The following is a 17,692-nucleotide window of genomic DNA, read 5'->3' on the forward strand; positions in this document are numbered from 1 at the left end:
GATTATCACATACACGTGATTCACTAGCATTTTAACATTCTTAGCTTAATATGATTTGGTGTAGACCACATTATGGTTCTATGTAAGACCAATTACAAAATCTGAATCCTGCGTTTCAAACCCGATAGGAATTTGACGCATAGATGAATAATAATCATCCGTAAGCAAAGGTAAATATCATTTTTTTTTCTATAAAAAAATGTGTGAATATAGCTTTTCTGAGAATGGTATACTAATGTAAATAACTTGCTATGCCTCGGGAAGAACTTCCAGGAAATATCATAGTTGCAGGAGAAACTCATTACTAGATAAATTCTTTGCATATCCTTATACAACCTGCACTATTGGCCATTTTGACAGATACTTTCACATCAAAGTGCTCTGCTCACAGAGTGAGCAACAGTGACAATTAGGCTCATACTTCCCAGTGCAGAATCAACAAAAGATCTCCGCATATATTTCAGGCCTTGCATGCAGCAAACATATACCAGCAACATCTAAGATCTATTGTGAACCTTGAGTTGTGCAAAGATTCTCTAATTGTGTACGTCAGTAATGCTCCCGCCATAGAAGTCATGGTGCACAAGCCCTTTCGCACAAATTAAAGAGCTCCTCATCCCTTGTTATGTCATCACTTTCAGCATTTGACAGATTCTCTGGAGCCGTTTCTGCTATAAAAGTTTTCAGCAACACGTTGGAGGCAATCACCTTGACACCCCCTTCATAAAAATGAAGAAGTGAACAGGAAAAAAAAAATTAGATACCCATGCCGAATTCAACATGAGAAGCCGAAGATTTAAAATCGCCCTTTCCTGAGTCGGGCCCATGTGAGAGCTGCAACTGCAGCTCCTCCCAAGTGAGCCGATCCGGATATCTCACTGTCTCCCTGAACCAACCAAAAATTTAGGATTACAACTCCAGACTTGTTGGTCCAAAAAAATTATGCAAGTTTACAGGCACTTAGTACACGACAGATTCAGAAAATTTCCTGAGATGGCAGAGGACAGTTTCTGACACTCGTGAACTAAGAGTCTCTCTTTTTCTTTGACAAAAAAGCCGCCACTTCGTTAGTAACTTGATAAGTTACAGGCAATAATTTGCAATATTATTCACAAGTTGCAAGCTATTCTAAATTCAGAATTAGTATGCTCATGCTGCTATATTAGCAAGAGTGCTCATTCCCGACCATCACCAAGGACATCTCTTTAAAAACTACTCTTGAGTTCTAAATTAGGAGAATGTATATCAGTGATACACCACATCATTGAAGATGTGGTGTCACATTGATTCACGTATCTTAATGTTCACGATTGTTAAGTAATACGAAGAAATCAGCACACTTGATATCATCGTTGCTGGAGATACTTCTTTATAAGATTTGATAAAATCATGCTTTACACTAGTTATCCTATCACTATGCATCAATCATGACGACACCGTAACATATCATTCATTCATCTAGATCCAATCGAGGATTAACTGACCAAAATGTTGATCATCATAGAAAGACACAGGTAATTCAGCAAAAAACTAGCTGATCCTATAGAAAGTAAAAAACAAAAATAAAAATAAAAAAAGAATCAATGCATACCTGGATTATCCTCAACACATCTTTGCCGACCAGAAAAATTCCCTAACAAGTAATTGATGTTTGATTTAGAGAGAGATTGAAACTAACCTCCTGAATAACGACATTTTTATCAAAACCACAGAAGAATTACCAGTAAGATGGCAGGAACTGGAATGATAAAGTCGAAGTAGAGTGTGGCTTTTGGAAAGAGAAATATATCAAGTAGCATGATAGCATTGACAGCTCCACTAGCCCCCTAAAAGGATATCATAAGTCAGATAAAACTCAAGTATTCAACACGCCAGTTGAATTACAGCACAGTTGCAGGTTTAGAGATTATTCCCTAAACTGAGCCCAGGATATTCCAGAAAATGATATCACACACTTGCAGCACCAAGAAGTATGCTTTACTTCTGATCATGTCTATGAGCATTATTTTGGATTATAGATAATGCACCTCAACATGATGTGTGGAATATAAGAAGGGAAAATGACACAAACGGTCCCTGAACTTTGGCTAAATGTGCAATGTGATATGAACTTTTAATTTGTTCAATGTGGTCTCTAAACTTTAGTCTAATATTTAATGTGGCCCCTAAACTTTTAATTTGTCCAATGTAGTTCCTAAACTTTTGGTGCATGTTTAAACTAGTCCCTAGATTGTATAAAAATGTTTAATGTTGTCCTTCATTAAATTAAGTTCAAAAACCACATTGAACATTTTCATATAGTCCAGGGACTAGTTTGAGCATGTACTAAAAATTCAGAGATCGCATTAAATAAATTAAAAGTTCAGGGATCATATTGAACAAATTGAAAGTTTAGGAACCACTTTTCACATTGGGCCAAAGTTCAGGACCATTTATCCTATTATCCCATATAAGAAGCACTATTTTATGTTTTGGGACTGGAAACTACAATCACCTATCTCAAAGTAAAGCATGACTTTTCTAGACCTATTCACATTGTTAACATACTCACATTCAAAAATAAACTTAAAGTGGACAGTACGTGACTGGTGGATTTACGTAAATTATTGTCAATCTCTATATTAGTTGCTCTATTTACACATACCAATCCTGGCATTCTTGAAGGGTCTATGCTGAACATTCCTTGACCCTGCAAAGTTTGAGGTAATCAAAATTTGCATTAACTACAAGTCCACAAAATAATTCTGCACAGATTTCCATAAATTCAGTTTACCTTTGACTGTGAATGCATGAAAGCATGGTGCACCAAATAGAATATTGAACCACCAAAAGCCCCAGCCAGATACAACTTTAACAAGAATTCTGGTCCGAAATTTCTCCCAATCTAACCATACAACCATTTAAAAGGTACATAATTAATCAGAGAAAAAAAACACAAGATATTATCCACAAAATAGAAAAATCAAACAACAAATGTAAGGTATCTACTTATGCTGAGGCACAAGACCACAAACGGTACAATTCTACCTAACATATTTCAGAAAAAAGGTCCCCATCGTAACCATAAACTGAAGAGAAAGAAATCTCTATCTGCCTCTCTCTCTCCCTCCCTCTAGAAAACTTGCCCATTCTTCCATGAAAATTGCATAAAAGTTACAGTCTTTCTGTCATGAAAGCTTTAGAATCTAGATTAACACAAGCATTGTATAGTCATAAAAAAATGAAAGCTTTTAAGGGAAAAAGGCATCTTATCTGAAAGGAATAAGAAGATGAAATGGTGTTAAGCCATACATTGTACCCGAAAAAGTAAAGTCCAATCATGTTGTAGATTAAATGCTCCATAGTCATATGGCTGAAAGCAGAAGTTATCAGCGTGTGCAGATGACCGCTCTTAAAGTTGTCTAAGGAAATCTGCTCGAAAGAATCGAGTATTAAGTTAGATTGAGAAATGAAAATTTATAATTTAGATCAGCACCTTCAGCTCTGGTCTCATTGGAGACCTTTCATATTAGGACGGAGATCTTACAGTGAAGTTTTTCATCATAAAACTACGATCAGCAATCTGCCATAGCATAAAAACAGCAACATTGGTAATTATCAGCCCCAGAACCACATTGTCAACTGTTAGCCTTCTAAACCATGATTTCCTGCAGATGGGAAGACAAAAATACCCTGGAAAATTATGCTTTAGCTACACAAACCTACAATCAAGTGAACTTGAATGATAATAATGTTTCCACAGGATTGTCGAAACCACAAATCCTAACCCAGGAAAGTCGACGAACGCTCAGTTGTACGGCCCTAGAAAGCAGCTTAAGCAGTGGCCCTCACCTTGAGTTAGGTTTGCTATGAGGGCTAATAGAAACACTTACAAAGCATTCTTTTAAAGTGGCCATTAATTTCTCATCAATAAGTGGCACCAGATGAAGCGACCACCTAAAATACTGTATCCGACTAGCCTTCCCTTTCTCTGTCTGTCACCTAGGCTAAGAAAAACAATAGAATTTACGAGTTTGCTACAATCTTCCTTTTCATTTTCTTGCACTATACCATCCACTCTCTAATTGTTAAGCATGCCCCAAAGCTGCCATATGCTGCACGCAGATCACAAAGAGGACAGCTAAAACCAATTGATTCGTTGATATTTTCATTGGGAGCGTTGAGAAATCCACTTTCCCTATCCTTACGCCTAATGTGGAAACTCACCCCTCTGACAACTATATTTGGTTTGAGTCCTATCCTAATAGTGCAACAGGCAAATCATGATCCAATTAGAATATGAGACTGAACTTGGATGGCAAATCATAAATTAATATTCCGAAACAATTCAAGGTTGCTAATTTCCTTTCATACTTCGCAAGTTGAATATTTCCTTGGACTGATATGACTCTCTTCTCTGCTTTGGCTTTTTCTGGAACATGAAGATGACATTATAATGCAAGAAGCGGAACTAAACAAAAATAGGGGAACGGATATTCACCCTTTTCATTTATTTGCCCCTTACATAAGAATTAGAATCCAATGAATATAGTTAGTCTGAAAGTGGGTTTGGCTCATAGCAGTTTTCAGTAGCAAGACAGGGACAAACACAGTCATCTCTCTTCATTGGTCCACTCGGTAATAGAAGCCCCTGAAATCCCAAGCAAAAAGAAAATGCAGAGGATCCATCACCAAATTCCCATCAAACAAATCCGAACTTGTGTCAGTTATGATCTGAATTGACAAACTGAACAACCAGTGCAGAAACTCATTACCGAATCTCTATGCAACCATCATTATCTCGCCCCTCGAGATACAAAACCCAACAAAGATCAAGAATTCCCCAAAATCAAGAAAGACAAAACAGAGAACACTCGAGAACACTGACCAGCCGCGTCTATAGGAGTCGAAACCGCCGCCGAATCCCGAACGCGAGTTGAAAGGCGAGGGCGCCCGGAAAAACCCAGCTCTGGAATTCGCGAGGCTCTTGAGCGGCGACCCGAGAAGGGCATTCGAGTAAGCCGGCGCCGGGGCGTTTCTCGCCAGGAGCCGCCATGATGGGTTGTCGGGGAAGAAGGAACGGGGCGAAGAGACGCCGAGCTCGGCGCGGCTCGGCCCGGCGACGGCGGAGGAGGCGCAGAGGCGAGAATGGCGAAGAGAGGAAGACGTCGCGGCAGCGGCGCCCGAGAGCTTTCTCGAGAGGCTGGAAGCGAGCTTGAGAGAGACGAGCCTCTGCATCGTTCCTCTGGATCGAAAGTGCGTTTCTTTTGAATCAAGAATTTCAATTCAGAGAATACAGTCATTTCACTGTGCAAGTTTTGGTTTTTTTTGAAAGTGTTGATTTTGAGCACGTCCGAAATTAAGGTTTGAGGAAATTTCTTGTTCTTGAATGCAAGCGTTGGGCAACGCCGGCTTGATAAAATTATCAAGAATGCAAAAGAATAAAGATATTATCAATACTATGAAAAGTCTTAAATTGGTATACATCTAATAAATTCATTTCAAAAAAAAAAAAATTTATCACATAAAACTTGAACAAATTTACTCTTTATTAATTTTCACTAAATTAAATTAATATTACAAAAACTATAAATTAATACACTTATAATAAACGGATGATGAAATCCTAAGTACATATATCAATTGTTATGTATTATCTAACTAACATAAAATTAATCTAAAAAATTGAAATTGAGCATCTTATGAAAATTGAAAACACAATGTCTTGGGATTCAAGCACAAACATTTGGCTTAATAAGAATACCAAACCTTAGATGAACGTGTCGGATTTCTAGTTGAAAAAAATCATAAAAAATCTACTTTTTGTCACCTTATCTTTGTTATTTCCTTGACCGGGTTCTCGTACTTTCTACTTTTCTTCTCGTAGTTAAACACAATGCATAATTGAATTTCTCTTACTCAAAATTAATTTGGTCAAATTCAATTGGGTCACCCTCGAAGTAAGACATAAATTAAATAGTGCTTACACGAACACCAACACAAGTTTTAGACGATGATTGGATTAACTTTGTTTTATTTGTCTTTGATGCTTCCACTTTCCTTTATTCATGGTTGGCATTAAGGTTGTGCACCCAAACTAAATCACCTAGAAAATTGATCCAGTTTCAGGTTCCTCTTGGAAATCGATTCAATTTTTAGTTCCAAATTTTTGGAATTAGTGAGAATTAATTCAATTTTTGGTTTCAATTGAAAAATCACTTTGAACTGATTATCAATTTAATAAAGCTTAAAAGCCATAACTTTTCTTTTGACATCTTTTTCTCTTTCTCTCTATTTCTTCGCTCCTTTTAACTTCACTCAAACGATTCATAACTCTTTTTCATCCCCTCTTTGCTCACTTGCGGCTTGCCCTCGCTTGTTCCTAACTTGCCTTCACTTGCTTGCCCTCTTTCGTATTTTACTTTGAACCATTTTATTACTCATTTATTTTACCATAAAAAATGAAACAAAATAAAGGAACAAAAGAAATAATGGGTTCTTGGATAAACCATGAAATTAGATTGAGAAAAAATGATAAATTCCCAGGAAAATATGATAGATCTAAAATTCAAAAAACTGATAGTCGATTTTAATATAATAAATTCCAAATTTCAAATCTAGAATCTACTTACTCCGGGAACAATTGCCCAAGTTGATGTCCTGGGTCTCCTCTATTGGAGTTGGATTTGGACGAATTCCATGTAAAATGGATTTGATTGGACATTTTGTGTCAATAGTAGGCTTTAATTAAAAAAGTTAAAAATATAGGGACTCCATTACAATAGTAATAAAAAATAGAATTTTCGGTTAAAAGAATTTTAAAAACACTGTAGCTTCTCAATTGAGCTCGCTGCGCATATTGAACGGCGGCGACGAAATCGAGGCGGCGGTTCGCGGCGGAGAGCGCCGCCGGGAGCTCGGTACCCACGTACAGCTGAACCTGCAGCAGGCCATCATCGCGCAAAGCGAGCTCAGGCCAGAAGAAAACGGAGCCCCACCATTCTCTTTTTGACCAGATGAGGCCGCGGCTGCAATTGCTGGCGTTTCGCCAAACGGGGCGCCGCTGTTTCTCCGGAAGAGTCGGCGGCGACTCCTCCGGCCCGAACCCACGATTCCTTTCGCCGTCCCAGCGCGGGAAGCAGGCCTCCTGGCGAGTCTCTTCCAAAGGTACGGCCTTTCTCCGTCCCAGTCGCCTGATTTCCTCGCGAAGAACCGGTTCTTGCTCGATGCCAGCTTGCACGACACCGAAAGATCACTGAGCATTTTGTCCTCGCTCAAGATACCCAATGAACTGGTGGTCTCCGTGATGGGTCGGTGTCCCGGGGTTTTGGAACATGAGTTCCTGAGGAAATGGGAGGTGGTGTTTCGGGAGTTTGGCTTTCTTGGTGTTTCCCCTGCTGGCATTATAAGTACCCTCCAGTTTTCTAGGAAATTCAATGTCGGTCCGAGAGGTTCGGTAGTCTATTCAAGGTTTTGAAGGGTTTAGGAGTTCGGGATTACACTTATTGCAGGATATTGGAGGAGTTTCCTGGAGTTATTGCAATGGGGGAGAGTGAAATTTCGGGGAAAGTCGAGTTCTTGAGGGAATCGGCATACCAAAAGCTGCGGTGGACGGTGTGTTTCTGCACTTTTCCTGGCATTTTGGGATTGAGTGTGGAGGGTCGATTGAAGCCACTGATTCTTGAGTTTAGGCATTTAGGTTTTGATAAAAGTGTGGCTCGGGACGAGATTCTTAGAGAGCCCAGAGTTCTCGGCATGGAACTTGGGGAACTCGCGTTGCTTGGAACTGCTACGGACTTTAAAATGCCGAGAGACGATTAAAGAAAAGATTTTAAGGGGAGGTGAATTCAAAGCTGGGTTCGAAGTGAAATTGAGACTTGACTGCTTGTGCAGGCATGGTTTGATTCGCAGAGATGCTTTCAAAGTGTTGTGGAAAGAGCCGAGGTTGATTGTATATCAGATAGGGGAGATTGAGAGGAAGATTGATTTCTTGTTGAGCGATATGAACTATGAAGTGGAGTGTCTAGTCGAGGTGCCTGAGTTTTTAGGTGTGAATTTTGAAAAACAAATCCTTCCTCGATACAATGTGATCAAGTACTTAAGATCCGTTGGGGGACTAGGCGATCCAGTAGGCTTGCAAAATTTGATAAAGCCTAGCACACTTAAATTTTATAACTTATATGTCAAGCCATATCCAGAGTGCGAAAAGATTTTCAGATGTGAAGCAGACAAAGCTGAGAAGCAGCATCCAGTGGGACTGTGGAAGCTCTTCAAACCACAAAAGTATCCCCAGTCCAAGGATGATGCAGAAAACATAAAGTCCTTTATGGAGTTGGGTGGTTAGGATGGGACAGTTGTAGCCTCTCATCCATTATTATACTTCAAACTGAGGATCGTGAATGGTTCACATCTATTTGAAACATCTACAGGTATGAAAATCAACTTTACACAGGACACAGCGTGTTTGACATCTTCTGAAGTCGGAACCAGTTCTTTAGAACCTTGATCTAACCAGAGTAGGAATTGACACGTGGATGTTACATCTCTAGGTACTGCATGAGCATGATCATTTCTAATCGGGGTTCAGCACTTAATTGTTGCATCTCTAGGAAATACATCATCACCATGTATCAGTTTGTTCTTGCCAATGCGGAGGAGACGTTGAACAAGACACATTCTGCCCTTCCTTATTCTGGTCAAGTTGTTTATATACTGCTTTCTGCAAAACTATGTGAAACTTATAAAATGAGTAAAAAGTCATTATGTAACACGATATTGATGACAATTATGCAGCTGGATTGTGAAAAAAATTTTGATTTTCCAGTTTAAATCCGTGGCACTAATTTCATAGATATGTTTAGCCCTAAACTCTTGTCCTTTGTCTTGCAATTTATTATCTTGTCAAATTTTGTCTCATGAAGCTGCTCCTTGTTTACTTTACCTTATCAATTTTCATAAGCTGGCATTGCTCCCGTAGCGAAGTTTATTGTTGTAAAATCTTTTGGTGAGGATGTCAATTCTGTTGCAGGTATGAAGCCTTTCAGAGAGAAATTTGACATGCCTGGTCCTGAAACTGTTGCTTTAGTGGGAACTATTAGACTAGATACGTTAGTTTTAATACATTTCTGATGAAGTTGTTTGTGATATTCATGTTTATTACGGCTTACATATCTGTATCTTTACTTCTATGAAACAGTACTCAGTGGACAAACTCTCTTGTTATTATTGTTTCTAAGTTCACTATATTCTTGATGTTTTTCTTGGAATTTGTATTGAGTATCGAGGTATCAAGAAAATAACCAACTAAGTATATACAAATCATGAAATGCGATGAATTTATTACTGTTCAGCAAGTGTATTATTGATGATAGATATCAATAGGCGCAGCTCCTGAGACTCATGTAGGAGTAGCTTTGCAGGTGGTCTTATCAGTTTAAGGCTTCTTAGAGTGTTGTGTCCTTTCTCCAAGCAGGATAGACTGATTGAATAATTCTTGCAAGTGACAATGTGAGCTTAATAACTGGGCAGGATTTTTCTTTATATTGCTTTTCATCATTTGCAGCTTTATTTACTAACTTTTGATGGCCCATATACACCTATGACTGTGCTGTCAAACTGATTAAATGTCCATAAGTGCAATGCACCCTAGAGACATGATCTTTAATCTACTACATAATTAGATTGGACTATGTAGGCTTTTTCCTCAAATTAAGATAATTTGTTGAATATTCTCTCTGCTTAGACCTGATAGACCTGATCCGGTTGTTTAGTCTGCTCAATCCCATTACAGTATATGTTGATGGGTTTTCAATTGTTTTCATAACAGACTTCTTACGACAGATGCAAGGGAAATTTCAAATGGTGGTTGTCAGGCGTCCTGGCCAAGCCATTCAGGTTTTCATGACTCCTCAATGTTATATTGCTTTTTAGTCTAGATTTGTCTTTACGATATTCAAAGTTCTATTTTGGACCATATACAGGAAGATGCCTGATACGCTAGTCTGATGGTTAACTTTATTTCTCACAACAGAATAGCCCTCGTGGAATCGAGGTAAAACTATGCGGAGCTTTTAGCTTTTTGCGTTGAGGCATTGTTATTGCTATCTCATTACTCCAATTGTATGGAGGTGCTTCCTAAATTATGTAGAAAATGATGATTTAATGCATGAAAAAGCGAATTGGGAGCTAATATGAAGCAGATGAATTTGTTTAATCGACTGAGTAGTCTCTTACAAAAAGGAAAAACCAACGAATACTCAAGTGGAGTCACCTGTAAATGCTGTTGTAGCTCGTGGTGTCAAATTTACTAGCATGGCTAGGAAATCTGACCTTACCTAACTGTGACTCAAACTGGTAGTTTTGGTTCGCCACTCGACGAAAGACTTTTTCTGGTCGGGTCAGAAGATTCAATTTCAGGGTCTGGAAACCGGTAGAAGTACTCTGTTCAGTTTGGGCGACGGGAGAAACCGGTACCAATTTGTTGACTGGGTATAATGTCAAAAATTCCAATTTTAGGCAAAACAAAAGGGAAAAATATTTGGATTTTTCGGACTAGTTCTGTCTGAAATGCAGTTGAATTTGACTTGGTTATCGAACAAATGAGCCGCATAGTGAAGCGAAGTGGCCAATCGCTTTGACATCACTTGGGTTCAAGCGATCATTGACTGGCACTTTTTGCCGAGCTGGGATGACCACATTCTATTTTCTGGCGCATTCAGTTATTGAAGCAGTCATTTGCTTAACATTATGCTGTTATACACTGCAGATCCCGGGGATTCGGCCGTGGAGATCTTGAATCTAGAGCGCCCTTGATGGCTGAAGGCTGCAAATACAATATCCACGCATCCTGTCGGTCTGGTTGGGCTCGTCAAATAGTTCTTCTAAGGAAAAAAGATAAATAATTCTCCAATTTTGGTCTAATATGTAGTATCATTTTTTAACTTTCAATTTGTTCAATGTGGTCTTTGAATTTTGATCCAATGCATAATATTATTTTTGAACTTTTAATTTATTTAACGTAGCCCATAAAATTTAGTTTAATATTCAATGTGATTCTTAAACTTTTGAATTTCTTTTATATAGATTAGGGGTTATATTGAACATTTACTCATGGTTTAGGGACCACACCAAATAAATTGAAATGTCTAGGATAACATCCCACACTGAATCAAGGTTTAAAGGTCACACTAAATAGATTAAAAGAATAATATTGCACATTCAACCAAAATTCAGAGACTGTTTGTGCCTTTCTACTAACAAGTGCAACCCGAGTAGCCTAATTAATCAATTGAATTAGATTATGGTGTATTTCTATCTTTGGTGACTTGCGTTAATATCAAAATCAAGCAACCCCCAGCCTATTCTCCCAGTGGAGACCTAAGCAGATTCCTCAAGTATGGCACATATAGTTGACAACCAAATTCCCATAAGAACACATAACCCATATACAAGGCAACACCTTAGGCTCGTTTAATTGTCCAAATTTGCATTGGGATGCAATATGATAAAGTAAGATTAGAAAGGATCGTAGAATATACATTATATGTTTGGTGCACCTGAGATAGGATTGAAAATCTTTAAAAAGCTGCTCCATCTCCACCCGCCACTTCCAACACTTCCCCTAGCGCGGCAAATCTGCCATCCCGTTTGTCGGCCCTTGATCGTCTTCCTCATGGCCGCCATTGTCTATTGCACTCCTCTATGAAGGCAGGTGGGGACTGCGTTTCGCACCAACCCCCTCCAGTTCCAATCCCCAGCTCGAACAATTTTCCTGTTTGTTTTTTGGTAATTGATTCTTGTATATGGCTAACTTTGCCGATCTTGTCATTCTTGATTTGGACGGTTTAATCCCCTTCAACTTCAATGGAGATTCGGAACAGATTTGGAAGGACGTTGCGTTTTCCGTCTGGTTAAGGAGTAGATCCTGGTTAATGATGGTGGCGTTTGCCAAGTAGAGCTGAGTGCAATACTTTGATCGTTCAGGAAGAAGTTTTGGTAAGCAAATGAATTGGTTGCCTTCTGGAATTTTGGTTAAATGGGTTCACGTCAAACTCAGTCAAATTCTTGGGTAAGATATGGAAGAAAATGCTTTGTTTTTATCTGTTCTGGTGAGGCCCGGATTGGCCCAAGCAGCAATCGATGCTTATATTTGGCTTCAAAGAAGAGAGGTTGCAGAATGTAGTTATGAGTTATGCCCCTGAGAAAGATGGATCGGAAGATGGGTTGAATCTATAGTCAATGGAAAACTCAATTTGGGTTGAATCTTTTCATGCGGAATGCTTTGTAGTTTGTACTGTTGAGCCTCTTTTGTTTCTTTGGTTTCATTGTGGATGGATGCATCGAGTGTATATTGATGCTGCATATTGCATTTCTTCCGTTCTTTTGGGGCATCCCAAGATGTTGAGAATCTGAGTATTTTTCCCATCACCTCCTTTTTATCATATTCTCATTCCTTATCCATCTTGTTTATCGGTTGCGTCATGTTCCTTTTGCTTGTTTGTTATTTCCTGTCGGCGATCTCATATGGTGCATGTGAAGATGAGAAACCTGTGCTGAAGAATCTGATATGTAGAGACTCTGTACTGAAGAATCAGAGATGCAGAAGCAGAAGATGAATTGAAAAGCTCGAAGATTGATCAAGAAAGACTTTGTATTCTTCTTATTTCAATCACAATGTATTACAAAACTTGTACATCAATCAGCAGAAAGAAATCTTTCATCTCGACTTCATACAGAGAGTTTCACAACAATGGAGATTTTCTCTCTTTCTCACTTTCTCTCTATCTCTCTGTTATTCATATCGAAAAATCTTAGTTGAGTCTTCACGCACGCTTCTATTTAAGAAAATGAAGACTAACTAACAAAACTAACCTCTGTTGTTGACTTTTCAACTGAATAACAACTTTCCATTTCTTCATACGCTAGCGATCTATAATCCATTTCATATGCTAGCGATCCATAATCCGTGTCAATCTTTTCCACAAATTCACCATCATTGATGACAGTCCTCATTACCCTTCATCTCAGTCGTTCATCTGCAGTCTTCTCTTTCGACTGGTATCAGCCACTTCTCTCCTTTTATCAGCTTCAACAGCCTCAGCATCAGCATTTGTTGATTTCTTTTGTCGATGTATCTTAACAGTGCACTGTAAGGTGTGTTCTCCGTTTTGATGAAAGCGAAAAGGTGAAATCTTATTTGCTGGTCTTGTCTCGATCAGGAAATGATCTTCAGAGGCACCGACATGGTGGCCGTCCTCCTGGAGTGGATTCTCGCCAGGATGATCCTCCACCCAGACATCCAAGCCGAAGCCAAGTCCGAGATCAACACCCCCTCGGCTCAGCCCAGCCTGTGGAGAACTCTGACCTCCCGAAACTCTGGTACCGTGGGGCCATCGTCAAGGAAACCCTAAGGATGCACCTGCCGGGTCCGCGCCTGTCCTGGCCCGGGCTCCCCATCCATAACACCCACGTCGGGCTGCCACTTAGTCCCGGCCAGGACCACGGCCATGGCAAACCAAAACCCATGACGAGGCGGTTTGGGCCGACCCGGAAGAGTTCAAGCCGGAGAGGTTTTTGGAGGAGGGCGGCGGCAGCGATTTTCCGATCATGGGCTCAGACCTGAGGCTCGCTCCATTCGATTCCGGGAGGAGGGTCTGCCACGCCAAAGCCATGGGGCTGGCCACGGTGGACCTCTGGCTTGCCCAGCTGCTGCAGAACTACAAATGGGTCGATTTGGATCGCAGGGAGGACTTGTCCGAGTACCTGAATCTGTCAATGGAGACGACAGAGCCCTTGGTCTGTAAGGCCATTCCTAGGGTTCGGGTTTAATTGAGCTGAGTTCGTTGTGACTGATGGATTGGTAGGGGGGTCTCCTCCTTGGTTTTTTTAGCTCTTTATCGAGAGGCCTAAAAAAGATTAGCCAGTTTGTTTGCGAAGGCACAATAAAACTCCAATTTTCTTGTGCTCTCTTTTTTATTTTTGGGCTCCGATTGTTTCACAAAAATAAATTTACAATAAAATATTTTTATCATTTTTCGACATCTGATTTGTTTGGGAAAAAGAGTTAACAAACAATGGTGCGCTTACTTGAGTAAAGGTGTTTTTCGAAAATTAATTTTCTAACTTTTACCCATTTGATTGGTCGAAAATGATTAATCAATCGAAAATATTTTTCGGTCAACGAAAAATTAATGTATTAAATTAGAGAAGTGAAAATGCTTTTCCGAGCTAGGCAACTACTTTTTTTCTTCTTCAAAAACAGAACTGAAAAATGTTACTATAAAAATTAAAAACTACAAAAAGAAACAAACAGATTTTCACTGTGCTGATTGCCATTGCCATGTTCACTACCTTTCCTCTTTCCTATTCGCACGTCCGAGCACCGCTACAAACATATCTCTCTGTCACTGTGAAACTCAATCGCAACCATGGTCGTCATGGAGTCACTAAGCACACCACCGCGGCCATGCAGGTCACTAGGCTCACGCGACCACAGATCTAAATAGCGCTAGCCTGACAACCTCCATTGAAGCAAATTGACGGAGCACTGCTCCTACAAATCTCTCTCTCTCTCTCTCTCTCTCTCTCTCTCTATGAAACTCAAGCGTAGCCATGGAAGTCTTGGAGTCACCAAGCCACACCACCATGGCCATGGAGGCCAGCCTCGAGCGACCATAGATCTGGATAGCACGAGCCTGGCAACCTCCATTTAAGCAAATCGACAGAGCACTGCTCCTACAAACGTCTTTATCTGTCACTTCAAAACTTGAGCATAGGCATGGACCTCACGGAGGTCATGGAGTCAACGAGCCACGCCACCGTGGCCATGGAAATGGCTGGGCTCACTCTACCCAAATCTGTGGTCGCGTGAGTCTAGCGGCCTCCATTGAAGCAAATTGACGGAGGTTGTGACCTTTGTGGCCAGGGCTCACGAGCTTCGTGCATAGTGACCGAGGGAGAGGGGGGCTGGTGCAACAATGACTCCGGCGGACTGGTGTGGAAGGCGGATGGAGGTTAGAGATAGCGAGGGCTCATGGCGACGATGGCCGAGTGGCGATGCGGTGACGGGTGAGTGGCAGATCTATGCGGCCTAGGTCGGGATAGGCAAGAAGAGGGAACAAAGGCGCCAAAAAGGGGGAAAAAAAAAGCAAGAAAAGGGAAAAATATGGAGCACATCTCAACCATCAAATAGTTGCTCAACTCAATGGTCGAGATGTTTTTTTCCTAAAATGTTCTAAATCAATTTTCAAATGGGTTAATACTACAAAAAATCCTGATTCGTTTCTAACAAATTTACTCAAAACTATTTGAAAAGTGGAAAACATTTTCCTCTATTGATCTCTCTTATCTCACATCTCAAATATGAAGTAAGTTTGTCCGGATTTAAAGGCATTTCATATTTGATGAATTTATAGGTCGGTAAGTAATGCATGCCTAAGTGGTGAAGTTTTAGAAAATATTTTCCTTACCAAACACCGAAAAATATTTTCCAAAATATTTTCAGGTTTTAGCCGAATATTAGAAAATATTGTCATTTTCCTGAAAAATGACTTATGGAAAAATATTTTCCAGAAATGGCCCGTTTTTCATGAAATAAACGGACCCTAAGTAGTCATGTATCTAGTTTATGCTCTATATTTACCTCCAATCATTCTTCTAATTGGTGGGTCATAAATTGAGAACATCACCCATATGCAAAACTAATCAAATATAAATGTGGATGATGTCTACGATCATAACCCGCTAACTCATGCTTTGGGATGGCACACCTCTGACAACTAATGCTTTGGGAGCCTTAGCGACTCAAGAAAGGCCTAATGAGGTATGTTTAATGGATACAGAAAACAAAGAACCGATGGTATTCGTGGTGAAGCAAAGGCTAAAATTTCAACATTGCTTTATTGTGGATCCGTTGGGGGCTGCGAGGGGTTTGGCTGTGATGTCGAAGGGAGGGGTATCAATTGTAGTGGATTCTTACTCAGCTGAATTTGTTAAGTTGGTGTGCCAAGAGGAGGACAGCAAGCATTTGATGAGAATTACATTCATATATGCTCCGTATACATTCCAAAAGAGAGCCTTATTATGGGAGGAGTTGAAGAGGATTAAAACGCATAACAACCTCCCTTGTATTTATGTGGGGGACTTCAATGAAATATTGTGTCATTGGGAGGAAGTAGGGAGAAGAATGGTGGAACACTATAGAATGGTGGCTTTCTGCAAATTATTGGAAGATTGTATTTTGATGGACTTAGAAAGCAAGGGATGCAAATTTACCTGGGCAAATAACAAAGAATGAAAGAATTTTGTGAAGGCAAGATTGGATCGAGTCCTTTGCAACATAGATTGGAGAGTTTTGCTCCCTTGTGCTACGGCATATACCTTACCCACGGTTGGTTCAAATCATAGTCCCATAATATTATCACCGGCAGAAGGAGTGAAGCAGAAAAAGGAATTCAAAGTTGAGGCTTTTGGAGGAAAAAGAAGAGTATGATGGTATAGTACTCTCGGCATGGAATTCATCTAATGGGGTCTCCAAAAATCTTATAACAAAGCTGAAAGATGTAAGAGCAGACCTTTCCCAGTGGAGAAAAAAGAAATCTTCGAATGCCCAATGACAAATCGCTTCCCCAAAAATGAAATCCAAAACATAATTAACTAGTTAGATCCCCATCATAATAGAGAGAGGGTTCGGCAGCTGAAAAATCAAATTGAACTTATGAGAGCAAGAAGAGATATATTGGGATATGAGATCAAGGATTGGTTGGCTGAAATAGGGTGACAAAAATATCGAGTTTTTCCATGCTACCACAGTCCAAAGAAGGCAATGCAGCAAAATCTCTATGCCGGAATCGTCAGAAGGGGTGTGGGGCCGAGATACTAACAGACTCAAAGAGGGACTCAAAGAGGCAACAAGGGAGTTTTTTGAAAATCTATACTGCTCCGTGGGTCTGCGTAATTTTTAGCCCATCTTAAATCAATGCTCTAAACTCACCACGAGAGGAGGCAAATGAGTCCTAAATAGCGAAAATTACCTTACGGGAAGTGAAAGAGGCAGTGCTTCAATTAGGAGCTTTTAAGGGGGTGCATGACAAACCAGAATTTGTGTTTCGAAACAATTTTTCTATTCCGCACTGCTTTTGGAATAGAAAACCGTTTGATAAACCTATTCCATTTTTCTATTTCGGAATAGATTTTGTTCAGAAATAGATTTTGATCAGAAATTAGAAATAAAAATTTTCTACTTCTCTATTTTGGAACGTAAATCATAAATAATTTCTCCATGAAATTTTCTACTAAGATGAATATGCTTAGAAAAAGTATTGCCAATAAGATGACAAGAGATCATAATATGCCGAAGATTCCATGAGATCGTGTTTTCAACTTTTGTAATATATTTCTATTATTTTGTATTTGGGGATTCCCAATCTTTGCTTTTGTAATGTGATACCGTATTTGATGATTCCTATCTCAGTTCTTGTAATGTGATATTATACTTGAGAATTTCCCTTATTTGTAATGGTCATTTATGACAAGCTCTATTATACTTCTTAAAATTCACCGATTTTGTAAAATTTGCCGCAAATTGCCCAATACACTTCTTTGTGTTTCTTTCTAAAACGATTACTCGATATCGTAAATCGTGGCAGTGATCGAGATGACACACTTGCATGAAGGGGATTAGAATATGGTTGCCCACCTTCATTCTACTAGAGTT

General features: G+C 39.7%; 2 protein-coding genes across 8 annotated transcripts; one reads left to right on the forward strand and one right to left on the reverse strand.

The window, feature by feature from the left end:
• Nucleotides 1–308: 308 nt before the first annotated feature.
• Nucleotides 309–5,246, reverse strand: LOC120288106 (RHOMBOID-like protein 12, mitochondrial). 4 transcript variants are annotated; one of them, XM_039301463.1, is made up of 9 exons: nt 4,868–5,246; nt 3,527–3,647; nt 3,292–3,411; nt 2,774–2,884; nt 2,645–2,689; nt 1,722–1,826; nt 1,592–1,633; nt 765–886; nt 311–668 (listed from the first exon to the last, which is right to left on the reverse strand). In XM_039301463.1, the coding sequence occupies exons 1-8, from the start codon at nt 5,215–5,217 to the stop codon at nt 797–799; spliced, it is 984 nt and encodes a 327-aa protein (XP_039157397.1). In that variant the 5' UTR covers nt 5,218–5,246; the 3' UTR covers nt 311–668; nt 765–796. The 4 variants fall into 4 exon arrangements, with proteins under 4 accessions (XP_039157398.1, XP_039157395.1, XP_039157397.1 ...); XM_039301462.1 differs by having other exon boundaries at nt 311–671; XM_039301464.1 differs by having other exon boundaries at nt 309–886; nt 3,527–3,672; nt 4,868–5,123.
• Nucleotides 5,247–7,755: 2,509 nt separating this feature from the next.
• On the forward strand, nt 7,756–10,929 carry LOC120288105. 4 transcript variants are annotated; one of them, XR_005546366.1, is made up of 3 exons: nt 7,756–8,674; nt 9,806–9,873; nt 10,745–10,929. XR_005546366.1 is itself a non-coding variant. In XM_039301459.1 (3 exons), exons 1-3 carry the CDS (start codon nt 8,536–8,538, stop codon nt 10,878–10,880), a joined length of 348 nt encoding a protein of 115 aa, XP_039157393.1. In that variant the 5' UTR covers nt 7,756–8,535; the 3' UTR covers nt 10,881–10,929. The 4 variants fall into 4 exon arrangements, 2 of the variants coding, with proteins under 2 accessions (XP_039157393.1, XP_039157394.1); XR_005546367.1 differs by having other exon boundaries at nt 7,756–8,408; nt 8,529–9,873; XM_039301459.1 differs by having other exon boundaries at nt 7,756–8,679.
• Nucleotides 10,930–17,692: the final 6,763 nt, after the last annotated feature.

This window comes from Eucalyptus grandis, chromosome 9 (genome assembly GCF_016545825.1).
Source record: "Eucalyptus grandis isolate ANBG69807.140 chromosome 9, ASM1654582v1, whole genome shotgun sequence".
Classification (NCBI taxonomy): Eukaryota; Viridiplantae; Streptophyta; class Magnoliopsida; order Myrtales; family Myrtaceae; genus Eucalyptus; species Eucalyptus grandis.

Coding starts and splice junctions, on each gene's coding strand:
- LOC120288106 (XM_039301461.1), bottom strand. CDS start 5,217: ATGCAGAGGCTCGTCTCTCTCAAGCTCGCTTCCAGCCTCTCGAGAAAG. Junction 1,827..2,644: donor CTTCAAGAATGCCAGGATTG/GTATGTGTAAAT, acceptor ATATCCTTTTAG/GGGGCTAGTGGAGCTGTCAA. Junction 887..1,591: donor ATGTGTTGAGGATAATCCAG/GTATGCATTGAT, acceptor TGGTTGGTTCAG/GGAGACAGTGAGATATCCGG.
- LOC120288105 (XM_039301459.1), top strand. CDS start 8,536: ATGAGCATGATCATTTCTAATCGGGGTTCAGCACTTAATTGTTGCATC. Junction 8,680..9,805: donor CCCTTCCTTATTCTGGTCAA/GTTGTTTATATA, acceptor TTTTCATAACAG/ACTTCTTACGACAGATGCAA. Junction 9,874..10,744: donor GTCCTGGCCAAGCCATTCAG/GTTTTCATGACT, acceptor TATACACTGCAG/ATCCCGGGGATTCGGCCGTG.